Consider the following 15,020-nt stretch of genomic DNA (forward strand, 5'->3'; position numbering starts at 1 on the left):
TAACTTCCACCCCTAGGGAGTCTGGTTCAGTGGAGCCAAAGCAGGACCCAGTCAGGGATTAAAATAACAACTCTGCAGCTGATTCTACTGCACAGTCACTGCTCTGGTTTGGATCCTTCTCTCCATACCCTACTCATGCCCTTCCTTTAGAGAGCCAGGCCCTGCAGCAGAGGGCAGCAGTTCTCCTAGAACGCCAGGTTGTGTACAGGATAATCACCAGTTATCGAATTTGGAGGCTGCTTGAGCTGTGACAGGCATGGTCCTGGACACTTTGTTACAGCATCTCACAAGAACCCTATGAATTGTTAGAAGTTCCTGCTTTACAGATGGAGAAACTGAGGCACAGAGAGGTTAAGTAATTGGCCCTAGGTCACACAGCTACTAAATGGCAGAACCCAAATTTCAACCTAGTTCCCACAGACTCCAGAGTCCACCACCTTTGCTTCCTTATTTTACAAATGAGAGGTGAGATGACTTGCTGAAGGTCACCAGGGGTGGCACCCATCACTCCTCCTGTACCTTTGCCTGGAAGCTCACCAGTGCCCTGGAACCAATTTCAAGATGGGATGAATGGATCTCTGAGTGGGTGTCACCCCCAGGAAATAATGCCACGCTCCCAGGAATAAATGCAACTGGAAAAGGGAGGTGGAGGCAGGGTATTTGGGGTTTTTTGTTTTAAGTTTTATTTATTTATTTTTGGCTGCATTGGGTCTTTGTTGCTGTGCACAGGCTTTCTCTAGTTGCGGTGAGGGGGGCTTCTCTTTGTTGAGGCGCGTGGGCCTCTCATTGCAGTGGCTGCTCTTGCTGCGGAGCATGGGCTCTAGGAGCAGGGGCTTCAGTAGTTGTGGCACGTGGGCTCAATAGTTGTGGCTCATGGGCTCTAGAGCACAGGCTCAGTAGTTGTAGTGCATGGGTCCGCGGCATGTGGGATTTTCCCGGACCAGGGCTCGAACCCGTGTCCCCTGCATCAGCAGGCAGATGCTCAACCACCACGCCACCAGGGAAGCCCTGAGGCAAGGGTATTAATTAAGTCACAGGAACTTCTTCCTGGACCCACAGGATTCAAGACATTAAGGAAATTGACACTTGTCCCTATCCTGGCTCAAGTGTTCGTTGTCTTCTCAGTGCTAGGTGGTGTCCACCAACACCCGGCTCAGAGAGAAGAAAGAAAAAGACAAGAGGAGAAGCCGAGGGAGTAGAGAAAATATAGAGCCATTTTATTGCTAAAAATATTTTTCCAAAAACAAGGGCATTTTTGTTTTGAAGACACGAAGGTCTGTAGTCCTTGGGGAGGGGGCTGAATACCACCAGACGGGCAGTCCTCATAGTTCTCGAATTCTCCTGGAGATTCGGTAGAGCTCCATTGTTGCCCTGGCGTCTTCCACGGAGTTGTGTCCCGACACGCTGTCCTGCAGACACAGGTACAGAGTGGGGACTTGGGGTGCGGCTGAATCCAGGCACCCATGTGACCCGGGCCTTCCCTGCTCACACCCTGACTTCCGGGGCTGAAGTGGGTCAGTGGGTGAGTCTCCCCAGGCCTCTGACAACCTGGACTCAGCAGGTGGCTGGAGCAGGCCTGGCTTCACCCATTAGCACTGGACCCAGACGTGGCCAGGCACAGAATCCAGCATCCTGAGGGCCAGGCTGTGCCCTCCAGGTGCTTACAATCCGCTGGGTGTGGGCCGGGCACTGCAGACTTGGCCTCAGACCCAGAGGGGCTGAAGCAGTTCTCACACGGAGCCCCAGAGCAGCGAGGAATGTGGACACAGATGTTTCTAAGGGGCTCCTTGCTCAGCACGTGAACAGGGCTCTTCAGTGAATCCACGTGCTGACACTCTGTCCTCGGTCCCTTGTGCCACAAGCCCAACAGAGGGGCCCGATCTCAGGCCCATCCCCTGTCTCCTACACGTTCCTGCTCCCCAGCCAAGCCGCCCCCCACTCCTCAGGCTGGGGCTCGGTCTCTCCCCTTCCCGGCGCCCCCTCTCTTGCCTCCTCCACTAAGACGCCCCCGTCACACTCCACTCAGACCTGGTGTCCTGCCTGCCCCTGTCTTCCGTCCCTGCTCCAGGACACCTGCCCTCCCCTCTGTGGACACGCCCCACAGATGTGCTGATGCTCAGATCTCGGGCCACCCTCCGTTCAGCTACGAGTTTCTCAAGGATGGGCTGGGCCTCGCTCAGCCGGGTGCCCAGCCTCTGGTCCAGCCTGGCCCAGACCAGGTGCTTCATAAACATCCGCTGTGCTGGAAGGGCCCACGTGTGGCCCCAGCTCCTAGTGTCCAGCCCGCCTCCCTGGGCCCTTCCACCTCGGTGAGCTCCCAGGCCCCAGCACACGCCTGCCGGCTCCTGGAGACTGCTTTGCCTGTGGGTTTGAGCTCAGGGTCCCTCTCTCACTTTTGGAACCCCCCTCGTTGGATATCTGCCGCTTTCCTATCTGGGGGGGCAATTCCAGAGGCTTCTGCCTGGGGCTCTGGGGGGGCCTGCTCTGTCTGTGGCTGCAAGTGCTGAGGAATTAGGGCCCCGGGAGCAGCATCAGTTCCTGCCTAAAGGGAGGTGTGTGTAAATAGTGCGGCTCCCTGGATACATCTGCGCTCTGTGCTCTACACCATTTCGCAGAGTTAGGCAGGGGGATTAAGCTTCAGTTACCCACAGGGAAACTGGCACGATTTTGAAAACACACAAAAACGCCTTGACTGGGTGCCTTCCCTTCCCTGCCGCTCATCCTCACTCTACCAGGGCTTCCTGGGTCAGCTCTCACATAAATGCCCTGCCCTCCTGGAGAAACCCCTACCCTCTCACACAGCCTCTCAGGACTAAGGGGAGGCTGAGCATCCTTGGGGCCAAATATTTGCTCCGCAGCTACTGGGAGACTTTACAGTCCTAGCGGGAAGGGCCAGGCCCCCAGAGCTGGCAATCCGGCCCCAGGCTGGGAAAGGGGTGGTCCTCACCTGGATGCGCCATCCAAGGAGGCGCTGGCTCAGCACGCGGAGGGAGACACGCCGGCAGTACAGCAGGCCGGCCTCACGCCAAAGAAGCTTGTCCGCGGCCGTGTCGTAGATGGCATAGTTCCTCATGTTCTCCTTCAGCGCCTTGAAGTCGTGCTTCAGGTCGTGACCCACCACCAGCTTGCCTTTCAGGAGCTGCAGGATCTGGCCAGGGAGACATGCACCCTACACGTCACGCAGGGCACTTCAGGTGGGTCTGGGGCAACTTGGTGCCATCACGGGGGGCTGGCCTGAGCTGTGTGACTATGAGCAAAGTCCTCCTGGACTTGCTGTGTGACTATGAGCAAATCACCATCCCTCTCTGGGCTTGGAACATATATACCATCGATAAAATGAGGAGACTGGACCAGGCCCCTTCACCCTCAACAGTTTAGTGATGCCGGAAGGCCCATCCCAACTCCTTCCGTGGTTTCTGTGTGATAGCAATGGCCACGAGCCAGGCATTAGTTGTGCATCACATACATTATGTCGTTTAATCCTTTTAACGGCCCTCCTGTGGCAGGCGGGTTGACCTCCCAGAGATGCCCACTCCCTAATCCCCAGGCCCTGTGAACATGTTACACGGCAAGGGAAAATTAAAGTTGCAGATGGACTTGAGGTTGCTAATCAAATGACCTTAAAATAAGGAGAGTTTCTGGATGATCCAGGTGGGCCCAGCATAATCCCAAGGTCCTTATATGTGGAGGTCAGAGAGATCTGACATGTGAACTGGACAGGCTGCCTCTGGCTGTGGAGGTGGAGGAAGGGGCTGAGAGTTCGGAACAGGGGCGGCCATAGAAGCAGGCAAGGGCAAGGAAACAGATCCCCCTCCAAAGGCTCCAGAAATGAACACGGCCCTACTGACACCTTGATCTCAGCCCAGTGAGACCCACATCGGACTCCTGAACCACAGAAGCGTAAGACAATAAATTTTCGTTCTTTTAAACCACCCGGTCTGCAGTTCTGTTACAGCAGCCATAGAAAACCCATACAGCTATGAGGGAGGATTGTGTTTAACTGAATTTTGCAGTTGAAAAAACTAAAGTGCTAAGAAGTGGAGTCATTTACTCAAGGTGACTCTGATGAATTTAAAATATTTGCAGATTCCTTGACACTCCTCACAGAAAAGATGGAGTCTAATTCCCCTCACCTTGAATATGGGCCGGGCTGTGTGACATCTGATCTCTCTGTGGGGCCAGTGTCCCGGGAGCCCTGAGTTACCCTGAAGCCACCATGCTGGGGAGACCACCCTGACGTAGGGAGATGTGCCCAAGGCCCCCAGCACCAGCCACAGCACAGGTGGGTGAGCGAACCATTCTGTGATTCTAATCCCGGGCCTGCCAGGTGCCTCAGCCAACCAGCTGTCCCCGTCTGCCGAGCCCTGCCCAGATTGCGGATGCCTGAGCGACATAAATATTGACACTGTTTGGAGCACTACGTTTTGGGGTGACGTGCTAAGCGTCATTAGATAACTGAGACAAGTCACACGGTTAGTTCGTGGCAGGGCCAGCCCTCAAAGCCAGCTTATCACCACCACATTATGCTGAAAAAGCCGCCTGCTCCAGGCCTCCGCCAGCCCAGCTGCCAAGCTGCAGAGGGCAGCCCTCAGGGTGCCCCAGTCCTGTGCCCTGCACGTATGCCCAGGCCTCCGTTCTCACCTCCTCTCCCACGGTGGCCCTATGGAGAGCCTCAATCATTGGCCACACAGGTGGGTCACCTTTCCTTCCCTTGGCTGCCACTGGGGAGGACGGAAGGGGGACCTTGGAGCGAGCTGTACCAGGCTCCAGCTGAAGGGCAGCTCATGGGCATCTCAGGCCCCCCTAGGACAGCTCTCCGGCAGCCTTCATCTCTTCCTCTGTGCCCGAGGAAGGAGCCCTCTGGATGGCTAACACCGTCCGGTGTCCTGCTTCTGCTTCTAGTGGCTTCCCCAGACATCCCATGGGGTGTTTGACTTGCTCCCCCTTGTGGCCACTTTGCAGAAAGAAGCTAAGGCTCCAAGAAGTGAGGTGACCTGTCCACGGTCACAGCACTGGAGGCAGAGCCGGTCCATCCACCGTCAACAGGTAATGTCACAAGCCTGCCCCACTGGTACCATGGTTTTCTTGGGGTCCTCCTCTGGACAGACCCTCACCCAACCTAGGGACTGGAGAAAGCACTCAAAGAATAAAGCTGGGCCACTCCTGAGGGACACCAGTTCTTGTCACATTTGGGCTTAGGAATCCCCTGGTTTATCTCACCAAAATCTGGATTCGGATGTGGGATTCTACATTTCTAACAGGTGGTGCTGATTCTGCTGGTCTGTGGGTCACGCTGAGTAGTAAGGGCACACAACCTCAGAGCAGCAGCTCGAGGGGAATCCTACGTGTGGAGGAAAGGGCTCGGGCAGCACACAGGGGATAGGTAGAGGCCCAGGGCCAGTGGATGTGGCTGTGCTGGGCAACTGTAGGTCACACGCCTTTCCTTGCTGACATCCTTTATGTTTCTGAACAATGGGGCCTGTTTTCCTGTCTATGAGCTGACTCAGGGCCAGTTCACACAAAGCTCTGAGGGGACTGTGCCACCCTAGAGTCAGCCACAGCAGCCGGTCCCAGGTGTAAGAGGGCCAAGTCATTGTGAGGCAGATTCCTGGGAAATTCATCACTTCCTGAGCCCCAGGGTCCCGGTGGTGGCGGGGGGAGAGGGGTACATTCAGGACCATGAGACTCATCATGAGACAAATAAAATAAGAGGTGGACAAGCAGAAGGAAGGAAGAAGTAGGGAAAGGAGGAGAACAGTCTGTTTAGCAGAGAGATGCCAACTCTTCAGGACAAAGATGCCGGGCACCGGGTAGGGAAAGGCTGCTGCAACTCGCTATGTGGTCTCAGGGAGGTTGAAGACGGTCTCTGGGCTTCAGTTTCCCCATTTGTAAGGTGAGGGCCTGGCGACGTGAGGCTCCATGGACTTTCTGTGGCAGGGCTGGGAGGGAAACCCAGGGTGGTGTGGAGGTGCCAGCTGGAGGGGCCTCAGGGCTGTGTGACCTGCTGGCTTCGGACCTGCCCTGAATCAGTGTCATGAGGCGGGTGTGTCAAACACAGGGGAGGGAGGCTCAAATTCCTGGAAAGAACTGGAGTGGGTGGGGAAAGGGACATGCATCGATCTGTTCTCATTGCCTGGCACTAGGCCAGGTACTTTCCTCACCTCATCATGGGGCCTCTCAACAAGAGTGTGTCATTTTATAGTGAAGTGTCTTAGTGTCATTTTATAGTGAAGGGGGTTGTGGATCAGAGAGGGTAAGAGGCTTGCACAGGTCACACAGCTGGTGAGTTGATTGCTGAGATGCAGTGTCCGGATCTGCCTGACCCTGTCACTATTATCACAGTTGTTATTATTACTACTTACTGAGAACATAGGGATTATATTAGCGTTATTAATTTCAGGGTGGAAATTAATAATTTCTACTGCTGGGCCCATGACGGCACTCACTGAAGATTTCTTGAATCATGAATATGGCCCCTATGAGGCGGGGATTGTCATACCATCTTACCAACAGGGAAAGGGCGGTGCCAGTGGTGTGTACCCATGTCACATGCAAAGGAGTGACAGGCCCTGGTGTTTGCCTGAATTCTCTTTCCACTGTGTTTTCCCTCTAGTCCAGGTATTTCCCAGGCCTGATCAAAAAAATCACCCGAGACCCTTGTTAGAAATCCAGAGGGCAGGGCGCTACTCCAGACCTGCGGAATCAACATCGCCAGGGGAGGGGCATTAGCAAATGTTCCAGGGTATTCTTCCCATCTGCCAAGTTTGGAAATCCCGGCACGGATGCCTGTCCAGCCCCTTAGAGCCCGCTGCTCCCATCATGCATCCATTCTTCCATCTGCCCGTTCATTCATTCCTGGCTGCCAGGAGATGTGATTATAAGGGACTCTGAAGAATGTTGCCCTTGTGGAGGCCCAGGTCCCCTACTGGCATCTTCAGGAGTGACCCTGGTCCCCCTCTTTCCTTCTGTCCCCTGCCAAGCTCTCTGGGTACCCCTGCCCCCAGCTTCTGTCTGCTTACCCGGGGTAAACCTGGATGACGAAATCATCCTCCTCCATCTGGCTGAGCCCCAGAGAGACCTGCCAGGTGGCAGGGCCCCGACAGGGCACTCCAACACAGGCAAGGGCTACAGCACTGGTACAGCTGAAACCAGTCCCTGTTCACAAGCTACTGTGGCTTCCTTTCTGTTGCGCACCTAAACCACGATGCCACACAAGATTTAGTTTCTTTATCTGCAAACTAAGAGTGTCATTATCATTCCCCAATCCCAGTCATGGGCTGGGTGCTACTCAGCATACCAGGTTAACATTAAAAGAGCATTTACTTACAAAAATGAGTTACAGTCTACGGACAATTACCGTTAGATTAAAAAATGAATTAAAAGAGCATTGACCTGTCAGGTGAGAGCCCTGCATCTTAGCACTGAGTTGTAGCCCAGCTTGCTGTGTGTCCTTAGCAAGTCACTGCCCCTCTCTGGACCTTGGTCTCCTCGCAGGTTCCTTCCTGTGCTGACAGTCTGATTTGTGGGGCTCTCTGTAGAACAGGGTTCTCAGCCTTGGGACAACTAACATTTGGGGCCAGATACTCCTTTGGTGTGAGTGTGTGTCCTGTACATTGTAGGATGTTCATTCAGTACCATCCCTGGCCTCAAGCCACTGGATGTCAGTAGCAGCCTTCCGCACCTCACTTATGACAATCAGAAGTGCCTCCACATCCTCCTGCACTGTTGGTGGGAATGTAAATTGATACAGCCACCATGGAGAACAGTATGGAGGTTCCTTAAAAAACTACAATAGAACTAACATACGACCCAGCAATGCCACTACTGGGCATATACCCTGAGAAAACCATAATTCAAAAAGAGTCATGTACCAAAATTTTCATTGCAGCTCTATGTACAATAGCCAGGACATGGAAGCAACCTAGGTGTACATCAATAGATGAATGGATAAAGAAGATGTGACACATATATACAATGGAATATTACTCAACCATAGAAAGGAACGAAACTGAGTTATTTGTAGTGAGGTGGATGGACCTAGAGACTGTCATGCAGAGTGAAGTAAGTCAGAAAGAGAAAAACAAATACCATATGCTAACACATATATATGGAATCTAAAAAAAAAAAAGAAAGAAAAAAATGGTCAGAAGAACCTAGGGGCAAGACAGGAATAAAAATGCAGACCTACTAGAGAATGGACTTGAGGATACGGGGAGGGGGAAGGGTAAGCTGGGACAAAGTGAGACAGTGGCATGGACATATATACACTACCAAATGTAAAATAGATAGCTAGTGGGAAGCAGCCGCATAGTACAGGGAGAGCTCGGTGCTTTGTGACCGCCTGGAGGGGTGGGATAGGGAGGGTGGGAGGGAGGGAGATGCAAGAGATATGGGGACATATGCATATGTATAACTGATTCACTTTGTTATAAAGCAGAAAATAGCACACCATGGTAAAGCAATTATACTCCAATAAAGATGTTAAAAATAAAAAAAATAAAATAAAATAAGGGCTTCCCTGGTGGTGCAGTGGTTGAGAGTCCGCCTGCCAATGCAGGGGACACGGGTTCGTGCCCTGGTCCAGGAAGATCCCACATGCCGCGGAGCGGCTGGGCCCGTGAGCCATGGCCGCTGAGCCTGCGCGTCCGGAGCCTGTGCTCCGCAGCGGAAGAGGCCACAACAGTGAGAGGCCTGTGTACCGCAAAAAAAAATAATAATAAAATAAAATAAAAATATCTGATCTTACTGTAAAAAAAAAAAAAGAAAAGAAATGCCTCCAGATATTGCTAAATGCTTCCAGATATCGCCTCCGGATTTGCCCTTGTGGGCAAAATCACAGTGCACTGAGAACCACCGTTCTGGATGACAGTGAGACCTATAGGCATCAGAAGATAACAAGGCAGTTACCTTGCATTATAAAAGCAATGTCATCCTATTACAAAAAGTAAAAAACAGAAAAGGGGTGAGGGGAGCCCCCTCAAAATCCTAGTGCCTCGTGGCTGCATGGGCCCTGGGTGGACTGGGGGCCTCAGTGGCTCCCTGGAGCCAGCCTGGCTTCTATGGCCTGGTCTATGGCTCACTGCTAGCCGGGTCCACTTGCAGGAAGAGACAGGCTGGCGAGCCACCTTTGAAAAAGGACTGCAAGAAACCAATGCCTGGTGAGCTGGTGGCTTAGCTGAGAGGTGTCGCCTGGACTTGTGGGGTCTGATAAATGGCTAATAGGCTTCTGCCCTTTGGGGGCTCCCCAGCATAGCTTGGGATCTGTGAGCCTGGTCTTTGGGATTAAACTACTGTGGGTGATGAGTGAGGTCAAGGTGCCTCAGCGTCCTCGTTCATGAAAACAGATGATGGTGGTTGCCTCATACCACAGCTTCACTCCAATGCTGCTCCGACACTACCTGTTCATACATCAGGCACTTAGCATTCACAGCCCGCATTTACACACTTTGATCACAGGATCAGAACATCACAAAGCAAGCCCTCAGGCCAGAAATTGAGTCTCTGCTCCACCCCTTTCTTGGACAATTTGCTCAACCTTGTGCCTAAGTTTGCTCATCTGTGAAATGGGGTGATGATACTAGTTAACTACCTCCCGGGGTTGTGGTGGGGCGTAAAGGTAGTGGGGGTATGAAAAGTGCTTAGAACAGGACCCGGACATGATGCTGGATACACCTGTGCTGCTTCATCACTCCTGTGTTACAGAGGATCCTACTGAGGGGCACAGAGAGGTTTAGCAATAAGCCGGAGGACACAGGGCAATCAGGTGGCAGAGCTGGGATTGGACCCACATCCAGCCAAGTTTAAAGACAGTTTGCTAAAAGTCCGCATGCCCCAACTAAAGATCCCGCATGCCACAATGAAGATCCAGCGCAGCCAAAATAAATAATAAAATAAATAGATAATTATAAAAAATAAATCAAGACAGTGCTTGCTCCCTGCCCCCTGGGCTGTACGTGTATTACTGTATCTTGACAGCAAAGGCCAACACGAGGGCAGAGGCAATTCTCTTCCACGCAGCTGCCAGAACTCTTGTATTATGAAAATCAATTCAACTCCAATCCCACAAACATTCTCAGGGCACCTTCTATGTTCAAAGCACAATATCCAACCTGGGGCAGATAAAGTACATGGCAGGAGCTGTGGAGCTAGACAGACCCGTGTGTGTGGCTAGGCAAGCTCTAAAGCGTGTGGCCTATGGGAATTTCCTGGAGGTCCAGTGGTTAGGACTCAGTGCTTCCACTGCAGGGGGCACGGGTTCTATCCCTGGTTGGGGAACTAAGATCCCGAAAGCCAGGTGGCGCGGCCAAAGAAAGAAAGGAAGTGTGTGGGCTATAGCAAGGAGGGTGAGACCCCCAGGGGGTTAGAGTTGTGGGTGGGGAGGGTGAGGGGGTCGGGCAGGGCCTCACACAGGACTCCTCTGGCCTGGGCCTGCCAGAATGGCAGTATTTCTAGGGAAAGGGATGGGGGATGAGAGAGAGTAGGGTTGGGTCTGAAGCACAGTGGGCGATGGCTGAGCTGAGAGAGAAGGCAGAAAATGTAGGTATGTGGTACTTAGAGGACCATGGACGTTGGGTTGCCAGACCTTAGGCAATGGGAGCCTTGGAGGTACTTGAACCAGGGGGTGGGGATGGGAGCGGGGGCTATGATCTGAGCCAGGCCTGGGGAAGTGTCTCTGGCAGCAGCGTAGAAGACAGGGGCAGGGAGCATACATTGTGCAGCAGGCAGAAAACGAGGGCCAGAATCTAAGACCGAGGTTCTCAAGGGAAGCTGGAGAGGGGACGGGTTGTAAAATCTGACTTTCTGCCTTGTTCTCTCCACAGGCACGTTGATGACCTTCAGCCATGAGCCAGGCACTGTGCTTAGGGATACAGACGATATCACTACACCCAACCTACACAAGGCCAGGAAGGAGGCATTAGTACTCCCCATTCACTGATGAGAAAACTCAGGCTCAGAAAGTTTCAGTAACTTGCCAAAGGTCACACAAACCAGTAAGTGATGGAGCAGGAAATGTGAACCGCAGATGTGGTTCCAAAGAGCTGCCCGGTCTTTAGATCCCCGCCTCCCTCCTCGAATGGCTGTTAAGTGCCTACTCTGGACGGCACTCCGTGTTACACACTGGAAGGGCCCGGCATAATCTCCAACTGAGAAACAAAAGCATTTTGGCACCAAGTCTGGATGAGGACCAAGGTGTCCTGACTCCCAGGCCAGTGCTGGAGGGCGTCCAGGGAATCGCATTTCTCTTCTGCCCTTTCTGCTGCTGGGATGGAGAGGGAGGCCGGGGAGGAGAAGGGACGGGGCCAAGCCGCCCACCTGACTGCTCCGTGGGGCTCTGAGTGTGGGCAGCTCCATGTAGTATCCCTGGGTCTCCCATCGGCACCTAAAGCACGCCACCTTTCTTCGTGTTGCCCTCCCCTTCTCGATGACTCACCTGTGTTCTCCTCTGTCCTAATGTTTCCTTCTTTCCGATCTTCTGGATGCTACTGATGACTAAGACACTGCTCCCTGGGGTCTTTAACTCTTCTCTCTGCTGCCATCTCTTTCCTCACTCCCATCCGTCTCCCCAGCACCCCCGTTCAGGTTTTCTTGACAGTGGTTTTCCTGCCATGCTATTGCTCAAGAATCTTCAGTGGCTCTCTACGGCCCACTGAGTTGCATACACAGACTCCTCCCTCCCCTTTGGCAAATAGCACCAGCCTCATGGAGCCTTTCCAGGACCACCCTGATGTACTCTGCCCCCTCCTCAGGGCTCCTTAGTACCCTCTTAGTACCTCTAGAACAGTGCTGTCCAATAGAAAGAAACATAACGTGAGCCACATACGTAATTTTAAATCATCACCAGCCATATTTTAAAAGGTAAAGAGAAATAGGTGAAATTAGTGTTACTGTTTTATTTAACCTAATATATAAAAATATATAAAATACTACCATTCTACATATAATCTATATTTTTAAATTATTGAAGTACTTTATGGTTCTTTTTTCATTCAAGTCTTTGAAATCCAGCGCATATTTTACACTTACAGCACATCTCAGTTCAGACAGACCAGCCACTTTTCAGGTGCTCACCTGTCACCCGTAACTGGTGGGACCCTACTGGACACACAGCTCTAGAGGTTTTGAGCCTTCCACATTCTAGTTATCTGAACTTGTGCGAGTTGCTTAGTGTTATGGGTTGAATTGCGTTCCCCCTCAAATTCATTTGTTGAAATCCTAACCCCAACCACCTCAAAATGTGACTTATTTGGAAATAGGGTCATTGCAGACGTTATTGTTAGGATGTCATAATGGAATAGGTTGAGTCCCTAACAAATACAACCGATATCCTTATAAAAAGGGGAAATTTGTGAGACATGCACACAGGGAGAATGCCATGTGAATATGAAGGCGAAGATTGGGGTGACATTTCTCCAAGCCAAGGAACATCAAAGATGGCCAGCAAATTGTCAGAAGCTAAGAGAGAGACAGAGAACAGGTTTTCCCTTGCAGCCTTCAGAAGGAACCAGCCCTGCTGACACCTAGATCTGGGACTTCTAGAACTAGTCTCTAGAACTGTGAGAGAAGACATTTCTATTGTTTAAGCCACCCACTTTTTGGTACTTTGTTTCAGCAGCTCTACCAAATCACTGTTTAGTTCAAGAGAGCCTCAGTTTTCCTCATCTGTAATATGGGGACAACAAGGAAAGAAACCTAACAGCTAACAGTTTTTTAGTACTTATATAGGCACTCTCTCCAGGCCCTTTTCCAATCCTCACAATAATCCTGTGAGATTGCTGCTGTCATCACCCCCATTTTCTTTTCCAGATGGTGAAATGGGGTACAGAGAGGGTGAGGAACTTGCTCAAGGTAACTTAGCAGGTAAGGAACAAAGCCAGGATTCAAACTTGGCCCTCTTAGCTCTGAGCTAACAGTTCCTGAAGACACTTTTGGCAGACTGTTTTGTGAGGCATGAGCTCCTGGATGGAGCTCAGGAGAGCATCCAGTGAGTAGCCAGTGCTCAGAAAACAGGGGCTATTGTTGTGGGCTTATCTCCGGCACCTGGAGCCTGGCACATGTGCAGTATGTGGGACTGAGGTGAACCTCAGTTCTTTGTGTTCTTCATGAACTTCCCCAGGGTGAGTTCACCTTCCCATGAATGACCAACCCTGGTGCTGAGTGGCTGAGTTTCGTTTTCTTCTAGTGATTCAGAGAAACAGAAAGTAGACTGGAGATGTCACAACAAGTTGAAGGGGAAGAGAATGGGAGATTTTGGTGTGCCACACCCATCTCTATGAGTGGATGGCCTGTGGTGGGTCTGGGAGCAAGCTCTCCCTGAGCTCCGTGGACTCTGGCTGGCCTGTCCTTCAGGACCAGGAGGGCACCCTGCTGAGCGCCCAGCCAGTGAGGGCCTCCACCCAGGACCCGTCCCCCATTTCCCCCACAGGGCTCCCCAGAGGTAGCTGGTATAGAGGAAAGAAGGAGGAATCTAGCCCCCAAATCAGTATGCAGGGAACAGCAGGCAGGACTCAGCTTCCCCATCGTAAGACCAGCAAGGTGTACCAGATGCCCCGAAGGCTGCTCCCAGACACGAGTCTAAGGTTGTCTGATGGCAGGAAGCCTCCTCAGGGATGTGATGGACACACCAACGTGTTTCTCATGCTCTGGTGCTCCCCACGCATGGGTGGCAGGGAATCTGACATGGCTGGGGTCACAGGTCACAGCTCCGGCAACCAGGGGAGGTGCTGGGGAAGTGTGTATGTGTGTGTGGGGGGGGGGTATATGTGTGTTGGCCTGGATGGCATATGGCCCTTCTCTTACCTCCAGCCTGGCCACGGCAAACGGGGTGGCCCCCTCCATGTTCTGAGCTGTGATCCCGCTGACGGGGGTTCTGTAGTCGGTGATCTCGCCCTCAGGCCGGATGAACTTGTCGTAGAGCACGGTGCCGTGGTAGTCTACGAGACTGCAGCGAGCCAAGCCACTCTCCCCGAGGGGCCCCAGCCCCACCATCTCGCAGTCCATGGCCACCACATCTGTGCCTCTTGCCATGTTCCACCGGGACCCTCAGATGTGCTGGAGAGGGGGCGGCAGGAGGGGCATCACATGAGGGCCAGCTGAGACCCCAGGCGTCCTCAGCCACCTCCCAGCCAGCCTACACCCTCTGCCCTGCCCTTTGTCACAAACACCACCTGGCACAGACGGAAGTTGGCCTCTTGCCACCCCAACTGGCTTCTTTAGCCGGCAGTCCCAGGGCCTCTCTCTGGTCCCGTCCGGCAGCCTCAGGACCAGGATATCCCCTCCCAGCACCTCCCCTGGCTGCTACCCCGGAGAAATGCCTTGAACCCACCACCCTGTCTCCCACTCTTACCGGCCTGCCTCTCTGGTGCCCCTTCTCAGCTACTGCAGTTGCTCTTAGCAGTGACTCATCTCTGACTTCAAGCCGGGAATCCTGACCCTGTTTCAGTTTCTGGTTTGGTATCAAGTGAAATCAGGGGCGGGAGGCGGGGCACGTGGACTGGGCTGTTTCATCTCCTCGGCCGGCTAGGGAGCTCAGTGTCCTGAGTCAGAATTGACCAAGCTTGCCGGCTCCTTGTCCGTGTGTCCCATCTTTGCCCCTGCCCTCCACCTAATCGCTCAAGCCCTCCCCCTCCTCGGATGACGCAGCTGATGTGGATGGAGTGGATTGCAACATCTGTCTTTCATTTCTCACCCTCTGCCTGGGGAATAAACATCCCCAGGACTGGAGCCCAGGGAATGTCCCACAACTTCCGGGGCCACCACCAATCTGACAACTCTGTGAGGTCTTTTTTTTTTTTTTTTCTAAATATTTATTTATTTATTCGGCTGCACCAGGTCTTTGTTGTGGTATGCAGGCTCTTAGTTGTGGCATGCGGGATCTAGTTCCCTGACCAGGGATCGAACCCAAGACCCCTGCATTGGGCGCATGGAGTCTTAACCAATGGACCACCAGGGAAGTCCCCCTGTGAGGTCTTTTATGGGGGCAGGGAGAGCTGGCTCTTGGGACACTGAGGTTATTGATTGGG

At 52.7% G+C, this 15,020-nt stretch overlaps 1 protein-coding gene across 1 annotated transcript; it reads right to left on the bottom strand.

The window, feature by feature from the left end:
* Nucleotides 1–1,202: 1,202 nt before the first annotated feature.
* ISG20 (interferon stimulated exonuclease gene 20) lies at nucleotides 1,203–14,606 on the bottom strand. The gene is made up of 4 exons (XM_060003634.1): nucleotides 14,345–14,606; nucleotides 13,798–14,049; nucleotides 2,948–3,148; nucleotides 1,203–1,409 (listed from the first exon to the last, which is right to left on the bottom strand). Exons 2-4 carry the CDS (start codon nucleotides 14,023–14,025, stop codon nucleotides 1,323–1,325), a joined length of 516 nt encoding a protein of 171 aa, XP_059859617.1. The 5' UTR covers nucleotides 14,026–14,049; nucleotides 14,345–14,606; the 3' UTR covers nucleotides 1,203–1,322.
* Nucleotides 14,607–15,020: the final 414 nt, after the last annotated feature.

This window comes from Delphinus delphis, chromosome 2 (assembly GCF_949987515.2).
Source record: "Delphinus delphis chromosome 2, mDelDel1.2, whole genome shotgun sequence".
NCBI lineage: Eukaryota > Metazoa > Chordata > Mammalia > Artiodactyla > Delphinidae > Delphinus > Delphinus delphis.